This window comes from Podarcis gaigeae (assembly GCF_964106915.1).
Source record: "Podarcis gaigeae genome assembly, chromosome: 4".
Classification (NCBI taxonomy): Eukaryota; Metazoa; Chordata; class Lepidosauria; order Squamata; family Lacertidae; genus Podarcis; species Podarcis gaigeae.
Genome location: NC_139677.1, coordinates 80,394,618 through 80,420,814, shown reverse-complemented (window position 1 = coordinate 80,420,814; position 26,197 = coordinate 80,394,618). Strand labels below are relative to the sequence as shown.

The 26,197-nt window shown below is 41.9% G+C and overlaps 2 protein-coding genes across 11 annotated transcripts in view; both read left to right on the top strand.

The window, feature by feature from the left end:
• Window positions 1–26,197, top strand: part of LOC310843240 (cilia- and flagella-associated protein 337-like) — a 1,288,916-nt gene that overhangs the window by 236,414 nt on the left and 1,026,305 nt on the right. The window lies entirely within an intron of this gene.
• FRY (FRY microtubule binding protein) overlaps window positions 1–26,197 on the top strand; it is a 193,758-nt gene that overhangs the window by 36,357 nt on the left and 131,204 nt on the right. For 2 of the 10 annotated variants that reach the window (XM_083735725.1, XM_083735733.1), the window contains exon 1: window positions 12,542–14,745. The exons of 7 other annotated variants lie outside the window; for them this stretch is intronic. In XM_083735725.1, coding sequence (XP_083591851.1) covers window positions 14,676–14,745 — 70 coding nt within the window. In that variant the 5' untranslated portion in view covers window positions 12,542–14,675. Of the gene's footprint in view, window positions 1–12,539; window positions 14,746–26,197 lie in introns of those variants that run through there. One more of the 10 variants, XM_083735734.1, reaches the window with a different exon arrangement.

Below are 26,197 nucleotides of genomic sequence, written 5' to 3'. Positions count from 1 at the left end.
TCATCCATGTTTTAAACCAACATTTTGGTTTTATCTGAACCCAAGTCAGTCAGGGAGTTCATGGCAAGGAGGGGGAAGCACTATTAGTGGTTTTCTACGAGCCAAAAGCATAACTCATATCAACAAGGGCCCAGCTCTAGGGAGTTCTTTCACACAGATGCCTGGTCAAAACTGTTTTATTTCAGGTGGCCTTTGCACCCTGAATGATTCCCAGGTGTTTCAGAATTATTTATTTATTTAGATTTTAAATTATTGTGGTTTTAGTATTTAAGTTTCCGAAATTCAATTTACGTTTTAGATTTTGCATATCACATACCTTCCAACACGTCTCGATGAATACCAGGGGTGCCATCTTCCAGGTCCGCATGAGTCTCACAACCTGTGCAAAATTGTAGCCCCAGAAAAAGTACTTTGGAGGTTCGAGATCGTGGTGCAAAATTGAGGCGTCCAAAATGGCCACCGTGCTCTTGTGGGAAATATGGAATGGCTTAGATTTATCAGGGCAGTTGAGGGGTATGATATTGTTGTTGTTGTTGTTGTTGTTGTTGTTACTACAATGTATATACCACCATTCATCTGAGAATCACAGGGCAGTTTACAGTATTCACAGGACAGCCCAGGAGATGTCATTACGCCTGACCGCTAATGAAAACAGCAATTCTTCAAACATGAGTCACACTGCTGCACGTAATGTGAATTTGCTTCGAGGGCCCTGTACTGTTTGTCATGGCTGCTTACAGCTTTCACGATCCTTTGCTGGATAGGATGTTAATGTAGCTCTCCCCTCCTTGCCCTACAATGGAGCAGTAGGGCAGAATGAAACTTCCTGCCAGAATGAAACTTCTGACCCCTTTGCTGAACCTTTGACATATATACAGTGGTACCTCAGTTTAAGTGCTGTTAAGGTGCTACACTCAATATGCCAGCAAGTTTGGAAAACTCAGCAGTGGCCAGAGGATTGGAGAAGATCAGTCTACATCCCAATCCCAAAGAAGGGCAGTGCCAAAGAATGCTCCAACTACCGCACAATTGCACTCATTTCACACGCTAGCATGGTTATGCTTAAAATTCTACAAGGAAGGCTCAAGCAGTATGTGGACCGAGAACTCCCAGAAGTGCAAGCTGGATTTAGAAGTGGCAGAGGAACCAGAGACCAAATTGCAAACATGCGCTGGATTATGGAGAAAGCTAGAGAGTTCCAGAAAGACATCTACTTCTGCTTCATTGACTATGCAAAAGCCTTTGACTGTGTCGACCACAGCAAACTATGGCAAGTTCTTAAAGAAATGCGAGTGCCTGATCACCTCAACTGTCTCCTGAGAAATCTCTATGTGGGACAAGAAGCTACAGTTAGAACTGGATATGGAACAACTGATTTGTTCAAAATTGGGAAAGGAGTACGACAAGGCTGTATTTTGTCTCCCTGGTTATTTAACTTATATGCAGAATTCATCATGCGAAAGGCTGGGCTGGATGAATCCCTAGCCAGAATTAAGATTGCTGGAAGAAATATAAACAACCTCAGATATGCAGATGACACAACCTTGATGGCAGAAAGTGAGGAGGAATTAAAGAACCTTTTATTGAGGGTGAAAGAGGAGAGCGCAAAATATGGTCTGAAGCTCAACATCAAAAAAACGAAGATCATGGCCACTGGTCCTGTCACCTCCTGGCAAATAGAAGGAGAAGAAATGAAGGCAGTGAGAGATTTTACTTTCTTGGGCTCCATGATCACTGCAGATGGTGACAGCAGCCACGAAATTAAGAGACGCCTGCTTCTTGGGAGGAAAGCAATGACCAACCTAGACAGCATCTTAAAAAGTAGAGACATCACCTTGCCAACAAAGGTCCGTATAGTAAAAGCTATGGTTTTCCCAGTAGTGATGTATGGAAGTGAGAGCTGGACCATAAATAAGGCTGATCGCCGAAGAATTGATGCTTTTGAATTCTGGTGCTGGAGGAGACTCTTGAGAGTCCATGGACTGCAAGAAGATCAAACCTATCCATTCTTAAGGAAATCAGCCCTGAGTGCTCACTGGAAGGACAGATCCTGAAGCTGAGGCTCCAATACTTTGGCACCTCATGAGAAGAGAAGACTCCCTGGAAAAGACCCTGATGTTGGGAAAGATGGAGGGCACAAGGAGAAGGGGACGACAGAGGACGAGATGGCTGGACAGTGTTCTCAAAGCTACAAACATGAGTCTGACCAAACTGTGGGAGGCAGTGGAAGACAGGAGTGCCTGGCGTGCTCTGGTCCATGGGGTCACGAAGAGTCAGACATGACTAAACGACTAAACAACAAACCTCGGTTTAAGAACAGCCCTGTTTATGAACTATTCGGTTTATGAACTCCGCAAAACCAGAACTAGTGTCCTGGTTTGAGAACTTTACCTTGGTCTAACAATGGAATCTGAATGGTGGAAGGGCACTGGCAGCGGGAGGCCTCATTAGGGAAAATGCACCTTGGTTTAAGAACGGTTTCAGTTTAAGAATGGACTTCCGGAATGAATTAAGTTCGTAAACCGAGGTACCACTGTAGAAGCCTTTAAAATGTACAGGCTTTGATAGGAATGATTAAGGGCTTTATTTATTCATTTTCAATACCCACTACCATTCTGCATCATTTACAGAACATGAAACACCTCTAGCTATTCCACAGGCTTGTCCAGGCAGCTGTTTTTAAGGGGACGGATGCTCATCCTACACACATGCATTCCTCTCTAATCGCCATATGCTAGTGACTATCTCACTCTGGTCCCCCACCTGGCTCTGCCTATCTTATCTGTAGGTAGCCTCAACTGTGGGCCGTTCCTGCAGTAAATAGGGCACACACAAAAAGAAGAAAGAGAGCCTGCATTTTGAAAGCATCCCCACTTTAGCATGTAAGCATCGGACTGAGAATTTGGAAAGCTGCATTGTTAACGCATGCTAAATATCAGAAGGAAGCTATTATCAGAAATGCATATCTAAAACTATAGAGATTAAAAAGATCTGAAGGTTTTCAGCTTTTCGAAATACAATGTATGCCACTTTTACTAATAAAAGCCCAGGATATGGTCACCCATTTGCCTGGGCATCTGTACCAATCCTAACATCTCCCCTGTCCTACACTCCTAAAATACAGTGGTACCTCAGGTTAAGTACTTAATTCGTTCCGGAGGTCCGTTCTTAACCTGAAACTGTTCTTAACCTGAACCACCACTTTAGCTAATGGGGCCTCGTGCTGCTGTGCCGCTGCTGCGTGATTTCTGTTCTCATCCTGAAGCAAAATTCTTAACCTGAAGCACTATTTCTGGGTTAGCGGAGTCTGTAACCTTAAGGGTATGTAACCTGAAGCGTATGTAACCTGAGGTACCACTGTATACCAAGGGAGCTTGGATAGGCAGCAAGCAATGATGCTGTGATGTGATTCCAAGCCACAGAAGTTATGATGGCTCTAAGATACAATCTATATGCCTAGGAAAATCTTGATTATAATCCTCATGGTATTACCCTACTTCAGTAAACAGGTGAAGGATTAAATATTTGAATGTTCCCTCTGATTTAATAACTCTTGGCACATGGAAGTCTTGGACTTAGATGGCTAGATTAGAATTCTTACTACTGACATGGCATCTTTCTGTGGGCAGAACGTTATTGACACAGGAGAGCATTCAATTATGTGGCTTCTTTCCGCACACATCCTGAAATAGTACAGTACCACATGGTATTTCGACTGTCCTAAATTTAAGGAGAGCAAGAAACCCTCGAAATTAGAAAGGAAAACAGGTACCCTCTGGGTGACTTGAAGGTCATTTTACTTGCCAGGCAATTTAGCATCAGAAGAATCCTCCTGCATTAAATTTATGGTATGTAGTCCAGCATCCTGTTTCTGGAAAGAGCCATTCAGATAACCCAGAGAAGCTCAATGAGGGCATCAGCCCTGCCCTAATAAAAATAATTAATAATAATTTTATTATTAGTTCCCCACCCATCTGACTGGGGTGCGTCAGCCACCCTGGGCAGCTTCCAGCATATACAAAAATATAATAAAACATTAAACATTAAAAACCTGCCCTATTTCCAGCCCTACCCAATACAGATTAGTGTGAGTTCTGAACAAGGATAATAGAAGCTGGTTGGCTAATTTATCCATGCTTCTAACTTCCCTAACCTTGAGACTCAAGTCTTCCCACATAAGATAGGGGTGCGAACGTTCATGGCTCCGTGTGGCAGGATAGCCCTTTAGAGCCAAATTTCACAGGTGGGTGTGGTTGCCCTCCTGTCAATCACATGATGGATTGGTGGGTTTCCTCCAGCCTGTGTAAAAAAAAAACCCTGTTTGGCTTTCCGAGTCTCCATGCTTCCCCTTTAAACCCACAATGCTCTAGGAGTTTGAAGTTTTGTTCTATGGAGAAAGTAACATGGAAACCTGCAAACATCAAAGAGAAAAGTCATTCATTCAGTTCAATTGAAGTTTTTATCCCCAGACTTCAGCTGAACTGAATTAAAACCACACAAAGTCTGTCAGTTTAACTGAGGTACATACAATCTTCTAGCCAAAGTGGTTGATGCTTCTACTCACCCAAATTATAAGGGAGGGGGAGGAAACATGTTTGTTTAAAATATTCCTTTCTTCTTTTTCGTTCAGTGTAATTTTAAAGATTACAAATAGAATTGCAGAACAGGACAGGTGATGATGTGTAATGTCAGCAGGCTCTCTTGTTAACAATCTTACTTCCGGTTTAACAAGTGCTCAGTGATGTTCTTATGTAATGTTAAGTAACAGCCATATTATGTAATAGTGACCAATCTGCATTGTCAAGTTAGCCTTTGGCAAAAAGGAAGGAAGAAACAAAATATATCGCTAATAGAAGGATTATATGTTCAGTCTTGTTTGTTTAATTTTAGATTTTTTTACCTGCTCTTCATTATTAAGACCCTAAATTATATAGGTCTCGTGTCGAAAGCCAGGGTAAAAGAGATATGTCTTTAGGTAATTAGGTGCCAGATGTTCATATTTGGGGAGGCAATTGTGCAGCTTTGGGTGCCACAGAAAAATGCCCTCTCCTAGGCTGCCACCTGCCAAACTTTTGAAGGCAGTGGAACTACCACCTTGTCTGCTGAAATTAACATCAATGAGGGATTGTAAGGAAGGAGACAGCTTTTCAGAAATTTTGAGCCTAAGTTGTTTAGGGCTTTAAACACCATTAATTTAGTCTGCAAATGACCTGCCAACTACCACAACTGTTTTAAAACAGGGGTCACGTCAATTCTAAATGGAACCAGTTAGTAAACTGGCTGGTGCACTTTGGATTAGCTAAAGTTAGGAGTTGTCTTCAAGGGCAGCACTATATATATATATATATATATATATATATATATATATATATATATTTGCTTTCGTAGATTTTCACGGGTACAGGAATGCAGGTTTTGGTGTCCTCGGGTGTCTTCCCGTGTAAAAGTTGGGGTGTCTAGGCGACGTTTCGACGAGGTCTCACTCGTCATCTTCAGGCTGGTGCTTTCGGCTTCTTGTTACTGGAACAGAGCGGGATCTCAATGTTTGAGTTCCTATAAATAGGAGTTTTCTTCTCAGGAAAACTCTTCACAAAGTTCAAGAGGTCAAGACACAAAGACTTTAGCAACTAATCCACACCTAATGACCCACCTAAGTGGTACTCAGGATATCACTCAAGAAATCACTCAAGGTATCTCTCAAGTAATTAAGGAACAAAAGAAGAAAAGGCACACTAGCCTGGGAACTTCCTCTCTGCCCAGAACATTGGAGGCTAGACACCACACCCCCTCTACAGCATTTATAGGAACTCAAACATTGAGATCCCGCTCTGTTCCAGTAACAAGAAGCCGAAAGCACCAGCCTGAAGATGACGAGTGAGACCTCGTCGAAACGTCGCCTAGACACCCCAACTTTTACACGGGAAGACACCCGAGGACACCAAAACCTGCATATATATATATATATATATACACACACACACACACACACACACACACACACTGTGTGTGTGTGTGTGTGTGTGTGTATAGTGCATTGCAGCTATCCATTCTGCAACACACCAGAGCATAGAGTGCAATGCCAAGGTTCTCTCTATCAAAAAGAAGCTGTCGATAGCAAACCAGCAGTAGCTTGAAAAAGGCACTCCTAGCTACTCATGCCATCTGAGCCTCTAATGACAGTGATGGATCCATGAGTTCCCACAATCTGTGGACCTGTTCCCTCCAGGGGAGTACAAACCTTGCCCAGAACAAGCCTCAGCTCTCAGAACTGCACTTTAGTTTTTCATTACACTTTTTTTCTTCTTTAAAATAAAAAAGGTGTTAGTTAAGCCAGTTGATTCTAAACAATGCAGCCCTAATAATATACTGGCCTGCTGTTGGCTTTTGTAGCCAGCCAAAAGGTTTGTAAAACATTAGAGAAGGATTTAAATATGTGGAGGTGGCATTTTAAATTAATTTGCAATGAGCCCTCAGTGCACATAGGGTTGCTTTGAATCAGATCTAGAAATCTGCCTCTGAATTTGTACATCATGCCTGGTCATGTTTGCTAAACGTAAAAGGAAAAAGAGGTTCAGGCCCTGCCCTGTATGACAAATTTAGAAATCTAGAAAATAGAAACAGAACCTCCTGCTTCCTTGTTTTCAAAGTGAGGAAATCAGATATAGATGTTTGAGATAATACATTGTACTGCGCATGTGACTGTTTCAGCTTAAGCTTTACATTTTCATTTGGGAACAGTGGACATTATTTAGTTAGTTTATATTTGGCCGTAATATTTTTATACCATTCAATCAACAGAAACTTCTAAGCCATTCACATAAAAGCATAATAATAATAATAATAATAATAATTTATAATAATAAATGTTATTATTTATACCCCGTCCATCTGGCTGGGTTCATTAAAGATACTACTAAAAAGATCAGATGTTAAAAATCTATATGACATTTATCATAAATAAATACATACATGCATACATACATACATAACAGCAGTTTTAAAACAACATATGTAATAAAAAATCCATGTTCCAGCTGCATGTCTGGGGAAGATTGCCTATACAAACAAGTGTTTAGCAGGTTTGGAAAACAGTTCAGCAAAAATCCTGGCCTAATTATTAATGGGCAGGGAGTTGCAGAGTGGAGCTTCTGCTATACTGAAAGTCTTGATTCCTTGCAAATGTGAAATAGACATTATGAGGTACATGCAAAAATGTCAGTTCCACAGACTGAAGTGGTCAAAGGGGAAGATATGGATAAAGGGACATGGGATCCTGAAACTAGTGTAGGACCCACTATGCAGGCAGCTGTTTTGCCCTCCCTTCCTGCATTTTGAAGATGCAAAATTCAAGGTGTGTGAGCCAAACTCTGGTACATGTTTCTCTCTTCATAAATGTTCATGTTTTGAGTCAGCTTGGGCAATGAACAGAAGGAAGTGCCTTCCTAGCTGCTACCTATTGCTTTTCACACTGAACATCACTGGTATGCCTGACTCCCCCTACAGAAGCTGAGGCTGCTGAACAGACTGTTGGCCTGGGTATTGTTTAGAGAAGTTTATGTTGGGGGAGAGTTGTTGCTGTTATTGATAGTTGTTGGTTTTTTGTATCCTTATTTTGGATCTTATTATTTATGTGGAATAATGAGGGTGGTATTCAAAATTTAATAAATACAGTAATAATTTGGTTGTGTACTTTTTGATGCTTATTTATTGTTTATGACTGCTTTTGCTATGTTTGTAATTATGTATTTTTTCGTGTTGTATGCTGCCTTGAGCATGGTTTTAACTATGGAAAGGTAGCATACAAATGACATTATGTATGTATAAAGAGAAAGCAAAATGAAAGCAGCCACTTCAGTTCTGTGCCTTCATGTTGACACAGTTCGCAGCTTAGACTACTGTAAATCATTCACCCCATTTTCCTGCTGTTGATTTGATTAGCTTTTAATGCCACTGTGCTGCCTCCAAGTGGCATATTTCTTACAAACAAATGGTGCAATATTAATATTATTGTTGTTGTTGTTGTTATTAATAATAATAATATACAGAACTCTACAGGGCCTGCATTTAAACATTAAAAACAACAGTTATTGCAAGTACGTACATAGATTTTTACACAGTGTTTCTGTTTCTCCTGTGGCCGTAGCACGTATTCATAATTTGATTCAGGGTTGTAAAAGTGGTTGAGTTTCTTTTCACTGTGCGCACGGGTGGAAAGTTATCTGCACCTGGGTAAGTAACTACCGGTAATTAATTCAGGTAACACTGCACATTTGCATTTCAAGTGGCAATGCTTGAATACTGAAAATTCAGGCCACGTGGTTCATGCTTAGCTTAGCTTGCCTTGTTAGTGTTTGGGGTGTTATGCACTACTGTCCACGGGAATTTTTCCAAGAGGGGCAAAGTGAAGGCTTGAAATGAATGAATGAATGAATATGCATATATAACTAGCATCAGAGAACAGGCCTACCTTTACTGGTTGACCTAGTGACTGTGTGATGGTGGGCTTGAGTAAACCCAACTCCAATAAACTTCTTCTCCTGTCTGTCCTTCTGTTGTTTCTCGGTAGCTAGACCTGCTGTCCATCTGCATTCGGACAATGTTTTTCACATTCTCTGCTGAAACCCTAAATTCTTTCGCCAGCTCCTTTCACTCCCTCCAGCCTTAGTTAATTGCATTGCTCACTGCATCTCCCTCCCCTCTCCAAAAAGCAAATAACCCAATGGATTACATTTCAGGGTTGTAATGCACTGCTCTGTTGTAAAATTTCATTTCACATAGTCAACATGAACACAAACTCTAGTTCTTGCATCTTGTTTGCAATGTTTTCTGCCTCTCCTATAGTTTCTCCCTTTTGTGATTGGTCTTCAGCTATACTTCCCAGTATAAAATCACTGTTGAGAAAAACTGGACGACAGTCAACAGCACTGTGGCCAACCAGATTTGGAGTCTGTGCAGCACATGGCATGAATATGTTCTGTTCCAAAAGCTTCTTCCATTCTAAAAGCATTCTAAAAGCTTATTCTTCAAATTCTTTTTTAAACCAAAAAATCCTAATTTTGTGTCTGTGCCCTTACTTTGCTAGTGCCCCAAACATGGGCTTAGTCTGCCTGTCAGGTAACCCAGCACTTAGCTAGTGAAAAGCATCTTGCAAGATACTTGACAAGGTAGCAAGGCTGTAACTTGGGTAACAGCAGGATGTTACACCAGTGTACAAACAGAAAATGAAAAAACACCAATACAGAGAACAGAGAGTGAACCAGGCATGCATTTGAGCAATTAAAAAGGACAGGACTGTTCAGCTGCCAGTTCTGACCACAAGAGGGAGTTGTGTATTCTCACACATTTCAAGCATACGGTGGTACCTCGGGTTAAGTACTTAATTCGTTCCAGAAGTCCGTTCTTAACCTGAAACTGTTCTTAACCTGAAGCACCACTTTAGCTAATGGGGCCTCCTGCTGCGCCGCCGGAGCACGATTTCTGTTCTCATCCTGAAGCAAAGTTCTTAACCCGAGGTACTATTTCTGGGTTAGCGGAGTCTGTAACCTGAAGCGTATGTAACCTGAGGTACCACTGTATAGGTAACATTCAAATGGAAGGTTTACACTTGTTTAGGCTCTGTGCACCCCTTGACACATGATCTCCAAGAATGTTCTTTGTATTTAACCTATGTTTACCTATTATATATGGTCACTCTTAAAACTCCAGTCCACAGCTAAACTGCTGAGCCAATGCTCAGAGCCGGTCCTACCGTTAGGCAGAGTGAGGCAGCAGTTTTTTGGGGGGGGCGGTGGTGAGGTGTTGGATAATATAGCTGTGTGCGTTACACCCTGCATCCTCTGTTACCTTGCTGTCTTCCAGTGTGGTGGAAAATGCTGTCCCATCACCAGTGTTGAAGTACATTTCAACAGCTGCTCTAGTCAGTTCCTGTATATGGAATGGTGGGTGCCATTTTCTTTGTATATATGCTTATTGGAGTGTGTGCGTACACACATGAACATAAGACAGGGTACAAGCATATCAGGTTATAATCAATATAAAACAAGCAGAAAATAGCAGCCAGTAACAACTGGACACTTTAGGTCGGCTATTATGAATACTCATTGTAAGTTTTTCAGATCATGCTGGCGGGTGTCATTTTGCTGTTTGCTGCAGGCAGCAAAGTATCTTTGGCTGGCCCTACCATTGCTGTTTCACGACTTCAAGACTGAAGTGATGATACAAAGGTTGCCATAGTTGCTGCTGCACAGATAGCAACAATATATAAGTATTTTGTGTGACTTTAAGGAACGGGTCTGGTCACACAGCCCAACACCCTAAGAATGGGGAATGGTTTTAGTTTGTGTACCTCTATGATGCCTGGCTTAGACATGTTTGATGTGCTATTAGTTGCTGTGGTACAGTATATTGTTTCTGCCATATCAGCTAAAGCAAACACATAAGATTCTGTTGTTTAGAACTTGCTTTGGACATCACTTGCTCTATAATCAGTGCTTCCTACCTCAAGTAAGTGTGCGTAGGTACTTGTTCCGAGTAACTGAAGTAAACCCCATTGAATTCTGCTGGTAGATTTGTTTTATTTCTAATCTCTAATTAAATTTCTCTCTAAGATATTTATTACTTCATGGTCAACTTGGTGATCAAAATCTCTTAGTCATTTGCAAGATTGTTCTTGGATATGAACTGGACTTGCAGCTCTGTGAAACCTGTGCTGTTCAGTAACATTTCCCTGAAACAATTCCTTGAGGTATGAGAACGGCATAATAAATATTGTAATTATTAAACATGTAAACATAGTTTGCATTGTTGATCGCTATTGTTCCTCTATGAAACATGATAAAATGCTTTAGAAGTCTGCAAGTTTTGTCGCAATTAACAGCTGCTTTTCGTTAACTATCAACCCCCCTGTGCATATAGATCCCTACTAGAATTGCTGCTGTAAACCCTGACTCTTGACTAGCCTAAAACTGGAAATGTCTCTGCTTTTAATATTCAGTGCTGAGGCCTGGATGGAACCAGGGAAATGAAAGCCCTAGGACTGCATCAACTCCTCCTCCTCCAGGGCGGAAATACAGCTGGAAGAGAAAAGGGTTAAGCATATGTCCTGCTGATTGACTTCTGAGTTTTGCTCCCTCCCAAGCAGTGGGGGCTGCTGGTACCCCATAAGGCAAGGGAGACCAGCAGTGGGTGGAGCCTGAGCGAGTGAAATGTAGGGGCACTCCCTGATCAGCTGTAAGTAGGCAGGCTGGTGTGGCCAGATGAGGACAGACAGGCTGATGGGGCCGTGCCCCACTTACCCTAGTGGACCATTCTCCATTTCTTCCAGGGATGCTTTGGTGCAGAAGCAGCAGCTGGGGTTTGTGCACATGTATTTTCATGTGATATGCAGTTTGGCTCTCTGTCTTCCTGGTTTCATAGCACTTGCACACTACATGGCATTATGTTTACAAACCATATTTTAAGTGTTTGGTATACTTTGGGGCTATTTTATAAATGATCAGTGGTTCTGGTGTTAACAACTGGTTTGAAGGAACTTACTATGACATGAAGGCCCTCTTGCTAAGTAGATTTGCTCGAGAGTGCAGTCCTGCTTGGGGACTAATCTGTGGTCCTCCAGAACTTGTTGGACTACCCTACTCCTTATTTTTTACCATTAACCATGCTGGCTGGAGCTCATGGGAGATGGAGCTCAGCAAAAATTGGGAGGACCACTATTACCCCTAAATTGAAGTGTCCAAATATGTGTGAGTGAATTCTCTCCTCTGCTTGCCTGCGACTTGCAGAGGGTGGAGTTAGGCCAGGCCATCATACTCCCATTTCCTCTCCTCCATCCAGCTCATCAGATTCCCAGCCCCTGCATTTCCTCTCGGGCAGCAAGCAGGGCAGCTCCACCAAGCGGTGCCAACTCCTGGCAGCTGTAGCATGCGTCATGTGGCCTAGTGGGTTGCTGTAGGCACAACACAATGGGGTCCTCTGCACCCTGACCTTCTCACGCTGAGAACAGTGTTAATCCCCGTCTTCAAGGAGTGAGACATAGCAGGTTTAGTTTCCTTCGACTGAGAGAACACTGGAGATGTGCCGTCTCTTGGTTGTATTTTGCTTTATTTATGATATACAAGTAGGTACTCATTCAGGCAAGCGACAAATCCACAGAGAGCACCTTGTGTAGCCCATCCCTCCCCCTGCCTGGGAAGGCTGCACTTACCATTTCACCTACAAGCTACAAACTCTCGGCAACTTCTAACAACAAATCACCTTTTTCTTCCAATGGTACACAACTTCTTCCAAAGCATTGGTCCGAGTCTCCACCCACGCAGGTGAATTGGCTAGTAGGAAGCATCCACTTCAGCATTAAGGGAAATAAGGTTGTGTTGCCAGGTTCTTGAACCTTATCCAACACCCCTTTTACTAAACCACAATGATAAACCCATTTACAATAATGGGACAGCCAATGTTACAACAGGATTGCACTTTAAACTGCATTGATGTAAACAGGATTTACTTCCAAGGTAAGTATGCTTAAAATTAGGGTGTGTGTATGAGAGAGTCCTATCCAAAATATTATCATTTTAATATTAAGGCCTCTCTATCTGGCCCTCGGGACTTTCCCCAGGCTACACTCCCTCCCCAGCCAGACCTTTCACTTGCCCTGGTTTGGGTGTTTTTGCCTGGCTGGAATTTGTCCTCGAGCTCTGATGATTATTATTTGCCTGGGTGGTGGACAGAAAGGCATGTATGAATGTGTGTAGAAATGAGCCTATTGTACAAAGATAGCAGAACATGAGACTCTTAATCTTGGGGTCATGTGTTTGAGCCCCATGTTGGGCAAAAGGCTCATGCACTGCAGGGGGTTGGACTAGACCCTTGTGGTTCCTTCCAACTTTATACAGTAATTCTGAGACTCTACAAATCCTATTAGTTTCTCTAGTTTCTGTTATTCTACAACTCCTACTTGCTGTGCTGGCTGGAGATGATGGGGGTTGCAGGCCAGCAACATCTAGAGACTATGAGTTAAGAGGGGGGTGAATTATTCTGGCAAAAAAGTTGTCCTCTCCTATCCCTCCCCTTGTTTCCTCCCTTCTCTCCCTCTGATGTCTGCTTACTGCCGTAATGTAGGTTGTAATCTTTTTGAAACAAGGGCCATTTTTATGTAAGTCTCACTGTGCTGAATGACAGCCTAGAGGCCTGATTTTATTTGCTTACTCCTGCAAAGCACCATATATATGTTGACGGGGCTATATCCTAATCCCGGGCCCTGGGATGGATGCTCTATTGAAATCAGACGTAATGTCCTTAGCGCGTAGCTGACAAACTTGCAGGGGCAGCTGGAAACCTTTCAGAAACTGTGGAAATATACTGTAGCATTTCTTCCCTCTCTGTGTGGTGAGCCGGTTGCTTGCAGGCCCGCCTGTGCAATACCAGCCATTTTCGCACACCACTGTGACCTACCTAAAAATATAAAAATTGCTTCGCAGCAGCGTTTCAAAAACGTACACTGCCTGTACACAGTGCCCAGGATGACTTGCAGGAGCAATGAAGGACCCAAGCAAGCCTTTCCCTTCGCCCCTTCCATGCTCAGAGCCTTGTGTCAACAACTGATTACTTTGTCCAAAGGCAGGGTCTAGGGGGGCTTTGGTCCCTAGCAGGGTTGCGAGTCATTTGGGGCTGAATCAGGGATCAGGTTTCGATCCGGGATGTTCCGGCTTAGCGGGCAACGCGCGAGGAAGCTGCTTTTAGCAGAAACTGCCTCCTCTTCCTCCTGCCTGGCTGCTGTCTCTTTAAAACCTCGATTCGAGACAAAATGGTAACAACAACCGCCGCCGCAACTTGTCTGGTGCGGGGAGAGAGGCACCCAAACAAGTGAGGCAGCTGCGACCCTAGCAGGGGGGGGGGGGGATAATAATAATAAAAGTGGAGGGAGGGGTGGAGGGAGAGAGAGGTTCCTCCGCTGCACATCCAGCGGATGGGTGCAGCGTTGCCTTTACCGCAGCGTGATGCAGTTGGACCGAGGAAGGCGTTGTTGTTGTTGTTGTCACCGCCGCCGCCGCCGCTCTTGGAGAGAGAGAAGCAGCTGACCAGCCGGCGAGGAGAGAAAGCAAAAGCGCGCCACCCCGGCTCACCCAAGGCTGGGATCGGAGGAGAGAGCGAGACTGTGCGCAGCAGGAGCTTGAACCTGCCCGCAGTGGCGGATCTGCTCGCTGGGCGTTTGGCAGGAAGAGGTGTTTTTCCTTCCGATCGCTGCTCGGGTGCTGCGTCTGCGTGCGTTTCTCTCCCTCCCCGCGACACCCTGCGCTTCTGCCGCAGCTCCGAGGGGAGAGGAGAGCCTGGGCGCACGAGCAGGGCGCGATGGCGACGGGCAGAAGCAACCCCCCCTAAAGGATGACCAGGGGGGGCAGGCATCTCCTCCGGGGCGCGGGGGGGGGGTGTCGCTTGCTGGCGCCGATTGGGAGAGCAGAGGCAGCAGCAGCAGCAGCAGCAGCAGCAGCAAGCAGCTACCAGCACCAGCACCAGCAGCAGCAGCTCTCAGGAGCGGAAGGAGAGAGGCTCTGCAGAGACTTCATTTCCTCCCCTGACCCCCTCCGTTTACATCACTAGCTGGTGACAGTCCCATCTCGCCGGCAAAAAGTACCTGCCACTCGAGCTGCTCCGGGAGGGGAGGCTCTTTGTATGCCGCAGACATGGCCAGCCAGCAGGATTCCGGCTTCTTTGAAATCAGCATCAAATATCTGCTGAAATCCTGGAGCAATAGTGAGTACAGCTAGCTTTTGCCTCCACCCCGAGCTCCCTTCCTCTTCCCAATGTATCTTGTCTCCAAGGCAATATTGTGGGCAAGGGAAGAAGAGCGAATGCTGGTAGCTTTGTGAGGGTCAGTTTGAACCAAGGCGCTCCCCCACCCCAACAGCACTCTTTTTAGGGGCGTTTGTGTGAGGGGGAAGCACTGCTGTTTCAGTCCATGGACTTATCAAGAGGGTTAAATAGCCTTCCTTTAAGTGGAAGGAAGGTAATGGGATTATGCTTGATTTTACTTGATTTAATTCTCAAATTAGGCTCCTTCCTGGATCTGCCTCTCTGTCTGGATGAGGACAGGGCAGGGTAATTCCCGCCTCTCCTCCTTAAATGTTTTTGACTGGTTTTGTTCAGCCTCACTTCATTTATAATGTTTGCCGAGGACTGTTTTCCTACATGCAGATTGGCATGTTTTGTGTTTGTCTGATCCGGTGCTGCATATGTAGGAAAAATAGGACAAATAATGTTCCAGGTTTTCTTACATGTGTTTTCTTTAATAAATCCAGGCAGTAAAAGATTGTCAGTTCCCTTTTTTGTGGTTTTATTGTTTGTTTTATATTTGCATCGAAGGAGCCTGCTTTTCTTCTTGAACCAAATGAGAGAGCTGCAGAATGTAAACAAATGAGTTTGGAGCTATCCACTATTGCAGGGCTTGGTATTGCTGATGCACCATTGTCCTCTATGGCATCTTATTCTAGTTTTTGATATGGTGGGAATGTTACATAATAAAGATCAGCAAATGTCAAGAATGCTCACAAAAAGTGCAAAGTCAATCAGGCCTCTAGGCTGTCAACTCGTTATTTTAAGTAATGTGAAATTTCATTTTAAAAATGTGTCCAGCTCATGCCTCTATTACGTCAGCAAACACGAACAGCATCAGATTCCACCGACTTCTGAAATGCACATTCTCTCTAGAAAAATACAGCTAGGCTATATTTGCTATTAAGGAACTCTGACATATGATGGATTTAAGATTTGTACTTTTAGTGTGGTACTAATTACGGTACCTGATTATAAATCTAAAAAACCTAATTTAGATACATCAGGATATTACAGTTTGTAATTGATATATCAAGGGCACCATCTGTGAATGATACCTATTAGCACTATTTTATAGCTCAGTATAGTCTATAAGATTAGTCTTAATTTTCTTCATAAGAGAACTGTGAAATCACCTTGGATAATATTGTTACCTCAACAACATTTTTAAAAATTGCCCTGTTCCAAAATCATTCTCATGTTCCATACTTCTAGAATATATTACAGCATTAATGCACTTTGGGTTTTTCAGCTACCATTAATTGATTTTAAATGGATATTAGATCCAGAATTACAGAAGAGGGGAAATAAAATGTGGTAGGATTTTGTCATGGAACATTGTGTTCCTTTGAAAAACACGTAATGTGAAGTCAAGGTAGTTCTTCAACTTGTACTGTAAGTGGTATAGGCTTAATGAAAATTAGCTGAATATTTTATTGCCATGTATCAGCATTCACTTCATCAAGTTCTATAGCCTTTCATTGGAAAGATGCTTAGAAGTTGAACAGCTTTTCTATACTGTACACAAATGTCACAAGGTGAGATTATCAGGAGCACTTATTTCTCAACATAATTCTTTTCTATAACAATGAAATTGATTCATGGTCTGTCTGTCTTTTTTTGCCATTCTCTGAAGACAGACATTTCTTTGGTGCATTTAGGCTTATCAGAAATAGACAATACAGTCTGTTTTATTTATTTAAGCTTGTTTTGTAATAAGTCTAAAAGGCAAAACTTCAATCTATCAAGTAGTTTAAAAAAGAAATGGATAAGAAGTTGCTGCATATTTGCATAGATAGGGCCATACATTTGTTTAAGAGTTTCCTGTAGTGACTGTTGGGGTGAGGCTTAAATGCCACTTGTTTGAAATTGCAAGTGAGCTTGCTCATGCTTGAGCAGCAGCCTATTTTTAAAGTAACGTCTACCTGAGTTTGGAGAACAGCCATTATTATGTTGATTGCAAGGTGAGAGGAACCAGGTCAAGGTGGGAAGTTGAAACTCCGACTTGGAGCAGGTTTCTTGCTTTCTTTTCACCTTCCTTGCGCTTCCTTTACATGCTTGTTGTGTTTTCCTGTTTCTGTCCTGCTACAAAGTGCTCTCCATTAAATACTGTAGAGACTCAAGGGCATGGGAAGGGCAGAGTACAGAAGAACAGTGGCTCTGTATGCTTGGTCTGTGGCCTCCACAGCTGCAGGCATAGCATAGGTTCTTGGGAAAAGGTGTAAAGGAAACTTTGGTTTCCAAGTTGTGACCCAAGAGCCTCTCAAAATGTGATACTGCTACTCAGCTGTCATTCTCAGTGTCTCAGCATGGCTAGGAGCCAACTAATCCCTCACCTGAGACACAGTGGGCCAGTTCAGACATCACAGTAAACTCTCCCCTCACCTCCAGCATGACTGCAAGGTGGAGGCTAGAAGCTTTCATGTCCATTTTGGATTAACTGTGGTTTAGTGTTGCATCTCAGCCTACACTGTGGGCCATCTTAACTAAGGTCTGAAACAAACCATATTTTGAAGTTGGCTTATTTCAATCAAACAATAGTTAAGATTAATAAGTTGGTTGGGTTTCTATGAAACGGCAAGCTGCAGCTAACCAAAAACTGAAGTGGAAGTTTCCAGTTTTGCCCTGTGGTCACCATTGTCTGAACTAGCCCATTCTGTTATATTTGCATATGATGATCTGAGAGATCTAAGAGACCATGGGGGAGATTATGGAAAACCCTGAAGGTCTTCTGCAGGAAGAATACTGACAAAACAATGTGAAACTGAACTCAGTACAGCTGTACTGAATGAGTAGGTAAGTGTTGTTATGCAGGTCATTGCTGCATAAGAATTGGCATTGCTGGATTTAAACACGGTCTGTAGCATCAGTCAAGGCATACCATTGAATCAGTAGTCGTACGTTTCTCTTAATAATATGGTTCAGTGCCCTTATTAACAAGTACAACATTTTTGTGCTGACGCATTGGTACGAATCAGCATCAAAGCTTACATTCATCCATCCCAAATGGATTCCTGATGTATTATAATATAATGTAATATTAATAAATAAAAATCATTCTAGTACTGTATTGGTAATTAATTATTTACAGTAAGTAACAATTACAAGAATTTAACGGCATTTTAAAATAGTTAGCTTTTTGAAACCATTGCTTAAATATTTCAAAGCACACAGCATTTCTAAGTGACTGTGAGGACATGCCTAAGCAGGTTTACTCAGAAGCAAGTCTTACTAGTGAGTAAGCCCCACTGAAGTCAGTAAGTGTGCTTATATGATTGCAGTCTACGTGAATTAACTTTCAACATACAGTGGTACCTCGGGTTACAGACGCTTCAGGTTACAGACGCTCCAGGTTACAGACTCCACTAACCCAGAAATACAGTAGTACCCTGGGTTAAGAACTTTGCTTCAGGATGATAACAGAAATTGCGCAGCAGCGTCGCGGCAGCAGCGGGAGGCCCCATTAGCTAAAGTGGTGCTTCAGGTTAAGAACAGTTTCAGGTTAAGAACGGACCTCCAGAACGAATTAAGTTCTTAACCCAAGGTACCACCGTACTCTGCCTGTTCTCAGAATGTGAAGCCTGCAGCCATGCAGATGCTGTTGGACTCCCAACTCCCATCATGGCCAGTGCTCAGGAACAATGGGAGTTGTAGTACAACAATATAGCCACAGGGCTACAGGCTCTCCATCCCAGTATAATTATTATTGTATTTTTTTATATCCCATCTTTTCCCCTGACAGTAGGGACTCAAGGCAGATTTTAATGTTTGATGTTTTAATATGTTTTATATGTACTGTAAGCCGCCCAGAATGGCTAGGGAAACCCAGCCAGATGGGTGGGGTATAAATAATAAAATTATTATTTGTGTTGTTGCTGTTGTTGTTGAACAGAAAGAGCTAAAAGCATAAGGGGCGATTAAAAAAATAAACAGTAATAGAATGTAAACTTTTTATCTATATTAAATCTATTAAAACATACAAATAATTGCAGTAGAAACTTCAAAGCACCAGTATGAAATGGAAAAGTATTTCAGACTCATAATCATGTAAAGGAATCACTCCTCAAAGCAAGAGTCCATTTTGGCTTCAGCTAATAATATACACATGGCAACTAATTTAGCCTAATGCACACAGGTTAGACCAGATGTTTTGTGAAGACAAACAACTGGTCCCTTTTGGAGGGACGGGAGAAGCCTGTAGAGGACTGGGCGGGTTGGGGACTGGTTACAGGAAATCACATTCATGGCATTCTGAATTACCTTTAAAAACAACAACAAAAAACAAAAACAAAAAAACCACCCTGAAATTATATGGATAGGACAGACCAACTGAGTCGTGTCAGGTCAAGTGTTGAATGTTTTGCAGGCAAAATGACTCGCAAATTTTGTTAATTCATGTTGGTATTCAGTCCACAGACAGACCTGATGTGCACCCCTAATATATATCCAATGTGTACTCTCAACATTCAGTTTGTGTTGACTTCCATTTCTAAAACATGGCTTTATAACCAGTTTTATGGTTTATAATACCCTTCTCACTTTTTTAGTTTGTTTTCGTAGTAGGGTTGCCATCTGGATGTATGGCAAATGTAGATTTTGGTGAATTCCCTTAAAAATAGCTCAAAAACTTAAATTTTCATTGACTTTGCCCCCCAAAAGCTCAATTTCCAGATTTTGACTATTTTAAATATGGCAACCCTATTTTATAGCAGCCACATGTTTTAGAACCACTGCCTTGTTTTAAAGGGAACAAAATTCAGCTCAAAGTGAGTCATGACAATAACAAACTTTCAAAAAGAACCAAAACATATCCATAACATTTCAGTCAATTTGCTATATCTACATCAGCATAATAATAAAACACAGTAACTCATCAGTGAAATGAAAGTAAAAACAATACTGGAACTTGCTTTTGTGTACATTTTATTGTTGTAACCTGCCCTGGGGTCTTTGGAGGAAAGGTAGGTGAACATTTTCCAAATTAATAGTAATAAATTAGTAAGCAATAAATGTGGGTCAATACCAACACAGTAATTCAAAAAGAATCTGATAAATCCATGCTTAATATAAACATTACAATTTCTATTTAATTTATATCAATACTTTACCAGGATATCAGCCTTCTCTTCACTTAACCTACTCATGCATACCTCAAGCCTCGAACCCAAAGGAAATCTTCATGCACCAATCCCCCATCTGTTCAGTCACAACGGCATCCATTCATACTGTGTGTGCTTGTTTAGTATTTGAATTTGTTTGTTTCGTCATGTGAGTCCTCAAGTGATGATGTGGGCCTTGAAAAGAAGAATATAAATACATATATCCATAAAAATTCAATTCACTACGTAAAAATGTAGACAAAGACAACATGGCGACTTTTTAAAATGATGTAACAGCACACTCCTGTGCAGGTTTACTCAGAAGTTATCCTCAATGAGTTCAGTGGGGCTTACTCAGTAATGAATTTGTTTAGGATTGCAGTCTTGAGTCTGGAGTCATGCATTTACCTGGGAGCATCTAATGTAGAAAGTAAGCTCCTGTCAGTGCAAGGTTCCTTGCTTGAACAATGGCACTCCCTTCTCTCCTTCCACTGCAGCCCCCCAAATCTGTTCTTTGGGTTGTGGGGAGGTTCACAGATGGAAATTGTTCCACTAATAGAATGTGTTCATTGGATATTGCCCGAGACAACTGGGTACATTGAAGTCTCTGATTTTAAATTATACTTTTATTACTATGGGGCAATTTTGGGCATTAGTCATACTCAGAGTAGACTACTGAAATCACTGAACGTAAGTATTCTTATATACATATATTTATATGAGATCTGAGGGACATTGAGGAAGGCACAGAGCTTGCAGGATTCACTGATAAGTGATTGTTGACACATTAATCATTAGAAATGAGAAACATTGTCATAATAGCATCATGGACCCAAACAGAGGACCATATTTTTTTGGGGGGGGGGCAGCCATTCCATATTAGACATCCAGAACATGGTTTGGAAGCAGCAAATCAAACAAATTTTACATGTGTACAAAAGACCCATGGTGACTTTTATTTTCTTTCATCTTGGGAGTTCTATCCCATCTTTTTAAATGAATTTTTAAGGCTGCAAACAAGTGCATATATTAAAATACATAAAATGTATTGATTTGAAAAAGTAAACTAACATTTCAGGTTTGTTTGTTTTTTTAAAAAAACAGATTTAGTATAAAAGCATCAGGCTCTGGCCAATTTTATTAGCAGTGCCAAAAATTTGCTTCCTGGGGAAAAAAGTAGGCCTTGGCTGTCTTTCAGAAGACCAACAGGAATGGGCAGGGTGTTCCACCATCTTGGCACCAACGAGGAAAGAGCTTTGGGCCCACCCCACCCTGCCTTAAAACTGGTCGTTCCCCCAAAAGCCTTTTGCTCCAAACATTTCCAGAATTCAAAAACTGCAGCATATGGAAGTGGCATTTCATGTTTCTCTACAGCTCTAACTGCCACACCTTTTGTACATCTGCATATATCTTACTCATCAGTTCTGAAGTAAACATTGCACAATGACTGTTCATTGGTTGGCATAAGGGCCAGGTGGGTAATTTTGGCGGCACCTCCCTGGCTTCCCTGATGCCTTTCACAGTTGCTGCTCTCAGCCCTGTAAATGAATAATGGCATTGAAAATCACAGGCACGCCTTATTAACGTTTCATATGCCAAAATGGCTATCCAGATCCTCTTGTCGCTAACTTAGCTAATGGCAGCAGTACAATGCTGCCATACTGGGATGGGTATGCTGGTCCCAGGGACCTGGCTCTTCTAGGTTTCTGTGAAGAGAGGCCTTTCACAGCAGACTTGTTATTTGCATTAGCCCCCAAAGAGCTAATAGGAGCATGAGAAGCTGCCTTATACAGAGTCGCAGCCATTGGTCCTGCTGGGTAATGCCGATTCTTCCTTTCTTTTGACATTTCACCTTCATGATGCAATATACTAGTTGAACATAAGAGTTTATGATAGGCAGGATGCAAAGTACAACGTGGACTGAGGAGATCTTGTAAGAGTTATTTTGAGGAAAGACAAGTGGGTATTGCTTATAAACTTTGCTCAGCATTTTAAATGCTTGTACAGTGATACCTCGGGTTACATACGCTTCAGGTTACATATGCTTCAGGTTACAGACTTCGCTAACCCAGAAATATTACCTTGGGTTAAGAACTTTGCTTCAGGATGAGAACAGAAATCGTGCTCCGCGGCGCAGCGGCAGAGAGAGACCCCATTAGTTAAAGTGGTGCTTCAGGTTAAGAACAGTTTCAGGTTAAGAACAGACCTCCGGAACAAATTAAGTACTTAACCCGAGGTACCACTGTATCATGTTCTCACTAACTTTTTGTTGTTGATGATGATTTGTAAACTCCACAAGTCTGCATTAAATCCTAAACCCCTATGTGACTATACCCCTTATATGTTTAGTGTAGTATTTCCAGTATATTTCACTCTGTAGATAGGACCTTGTGAAGCAGATGTTGGCTTTCCCGTTATGTTCCATATCCCCACGAACGATCATGTGGACCAATGCTTCCCTCACAGGTACCGCTCCATCATTTTCCCTCAGCTCCTCTACTTCTGTCTGTTTCCCCCTTCATGTTATAAACAGAGATTAAGTGGATGCCCACATTCTCACACCCACTGGTTTGTGCTGCTTTTTTTAACCAACGGTGCACAACACTTAAGCAGAACTGTTCCCTGTCTATTTTGCAATGCCACAGGAATATCCTCCTCTCTCTTTTTTTTTACGATAGTTCATCAAAGAAGTGCATATGAGTGCATAGCATTTTGTGTGCCCATTAGGAACTTTCAAACACATTCAGACTCAATGCAAGACTGCTCAACAGATGCTAGCAGAAGTGTGTTTTTATACAGGCTACAATTCTAGCGAGGCACACTTCCTTGTGAACAGGCTCCGTTGGGACACCTTGGGATTTACTTCAGATTCAACTTGCTAAGGGATGCGCTGTTGGATTTCAGTCCAGCAAAGCATATCACAAGGTGAAAGAAGGGAAAGGGGAGGGGGGATGTTAAGAAGTTGTGCTGGTGCTGGTGCTAGAGTAAAAATATTCCCAAAGATGATACAAGGCTATAAATGCCTTGAAAGCCTTGATGGATTTGGATGGATTGTAAGTGCTCCTCTTTAAACACAGGGTCACAGGTCACGTATATATAAAGCACATTTAAAGGATGTGGGCTTTCCCAAAAGGATTCGGGGAGCTGCAGTTTGCTAAGGGTGCTAGGAATTATAGCTCTGTGAGGGGTAAACAACTATTTTCAAGATTGAGGTGGAAGTTGTATGCTTAGTTTAAAGGTAATTTAAATGTATGTTGATGTGGCCACAGTTTATAGGGAAGTGCTGTTGTGCACCTCCCAGTCATCCCGGTGGGACTTGCACAGGAGAACCTATCTTGACTACCCCATGATGGCAAAATGGAACCACCAGGTTCAGAGGTCACATTGTGCCTCTGAATATCACAGAGATTTGCTGCCTCCTTGCCTTGCTTGTGGGTTTCCTGGAAGCCTCTGGGCTGCTTACAAGATGCTGGACCAGATGAACCTGTGGTCTGAGAGAGTAGGACTTTTTTATGTTAACTTGTTCATAGATGAGTGATCTGTGTCAGTTATAATTGTTATTATTATTTTTTTAAAAAACCTACTTCAAATGCAGCTTATTCATTGTGTTTGTGTTTAAGTAGTGTATTTTATGAAATGAAGTGCTCTTGATTTACTTTTATCATTTTAATGGATTGTTTGGAAATTCTTTGACTGAAGTGGCAGTACTGTTGCGTGATTCTAAATAGACCTCTCTGCCTTTAAAAAAGGTATATTTATCTAGTGCACTGATAATGCAAGTTACCTCTGCTGTTCTGTAATGTGAATCAGGTTGGTATTTGGACACGTTTTCAGCTGTGAAATCTTCTACTCGATAGATATGACACATTTCTTAACAAAATCTCTTTCTTTGAACACCATGTTTGAAAATTTCTCATTGAAGCTCATAGTTTTGTGGGTAGCTTCCCTACATACTGGTTTGGTCTGATGTTTGCTGTTTTTTCTTTGAAAAATTAACATCTGGGGCTGCAATTCTATGGACACATAACCTGGATTGGACTAAGTTCCATTGAAAATTATTAGACCTGTATAAAACTGCTTTGAGGTTTGCTTGCTTCTTCTTTTTTTATAGTCGAGTGGTATATAAACATTGCGTAGGACTGAACCACAGTCGCTTTACTTCCTTGTTTACTCTCTCATGCAATGCCTAGGGGATATCTAACCTGATGTTGCAGGACTGATGCAGCAGTATCCCCTCCTTTGAGTGGGGGGAAAAACTGTTCTGATTTCTCTGGATCAATTGACTACAGATTCTGACTTAGAATTTGATGTAATAGTGCCTTTCTTAAAAGATGGGTAGTTTCTTTCTTCGTACACTTCTTATTAAATTATAAAATAAGTTTTAAAAACCAGGCTGCCACCCTCAACTCTCTGAAGGTCTTTCCCCTTAAGTGATTCCACTTTTTCTTTCTCATTGTCGTTTACCCTTGCAGAATCCCTATGTGAACCTAAGCTGTCTCCTTTCCTCCAAGGCCAGCCTCAATGCCTACCTTTTCTGTGAAACTTTTGCCACAGTCGACAAAGTCCTCCTCTGTTGAAACTAAGTCTAAGCACCTGTAATAAAAAAAAATCTTTGTTTATCATTGCCTCTGTTTTCCTCCCCTCCCTGTCAGCATATAACACCTCCACTTAAAGATCTGAAATGGTTGCCCATTTGCTACCAGGGCAAGTTCAAGGTGTTTCTACTAGTATATAAAGCCCTTTAAATTTTGGGACTGGTTTCCTTTCTTTACCCCATATACACCCATTTGACCACTTCAATCTGCGGAATTGTCACTGCCACAAGTGCCACTTAATACTAGTTCCATCCTTGTGAGAAAACACTCTTTTAGTGTGGCAGCACCTACACTTTGCAACTCTCTGACACCAGGCAGTATGTGTTGTTATGTAGGGCATTGCTACATCACAACTGGCACTGCTGGATTTACACATGATCTGTAGCACTGAGTGGTTTCCAATCAAGGCATTCCATTTAGGGCAGGCTTTCTCAACCTTGGCCCTCCAGATGTTTGTGGCCTACAACTCCCATGATCCCTATCTAGCAGGACCAGTGGTCAGGGACGATGGGAACTGTAGTCTCAAAACATCTGGAGGGCCGAGGTTGAGGAAGCCTGATTTAGGGCCAATTGAATCAGTAGTTGTAAGTTTCTCTTAATTATATGGTTCAGTGACCATCATTAACACATATAACATTTTTGTGCTGATTCATTAGTACAATTCTTGATTTTAATCACCTTTTGAATATTTTTGAATATTCAATACTTTTGAATATTCAAAATGTTTAGATGTTATTATTGATAATTTTTTATGTTTTATTTTATATTTTGGGAAACCACTGGGAGGGTTTTGTTTGTTTTTACAATCAAATGGTACATACATTCTATTAGACAAATAAATAAATAAAGTCGAGAGTCAATGCGAAAAGTGTTTCTGCTGGGTAGAATTCCATCTTATAACAGTTCTTCTGCCTTTTCTCTTTCTTTCAAGAGAACATCCACAGGAAACAGCTTTCAAGAAATAACTTATTTTTCCCACTGTCACCATCCAACACTTCATTAATCTTTCTTCAACTGGCTATTATTTGTAATGAGATTTTTAACTGGCACCAGATAACATACCCCACCCCCGCCCCCCTGAGAACCCCGGAGCATCATAATTTCCACAAAGTAGGAATCCTGTTGTAACTAATACCTTTTGAAGATGAGAAAATTACTTAACTGTAATGCATGATCTTTGAACAATATAATTAGAACAAATAATCCCACGACACCCTTTTGCTACCTTTCATTCAGAAGGCCCTGGAAACAATGGTGATTTACTTTTTGCTTAATTTATCATTACCAGAAGGAAAGTGCGTGTAGGATTTCAGTACTTTGGTAAATGATTTGTTGAAAGCAAGTTTTCGAAGGACAGGGCAGGGGTCAGCAAACTTTTTCAACAGGGGGCCGCTCCACTGTCCCTCAGACCTTGGGGGGGGGGAGACTATATTTTGAGGGGGGGGGGAAATGGACAAATTCCTATGCCCCACAAATAACCCAGAGATGCATTTTAAATAAAAGCACACATTCTACTCATGTAAAAACACGCTGATTGAGAAGGCGACTGGGCCGGAACAGGCCCCTGGGCCTTAATTTGCCTACCCATGGATAGAACATTCTATTAGTACTAGAGAACTAAAGCCAAATATAGGGTTGGGTGTTTCAAAGCCATGTATCTACTAGACTTACAAACTGACT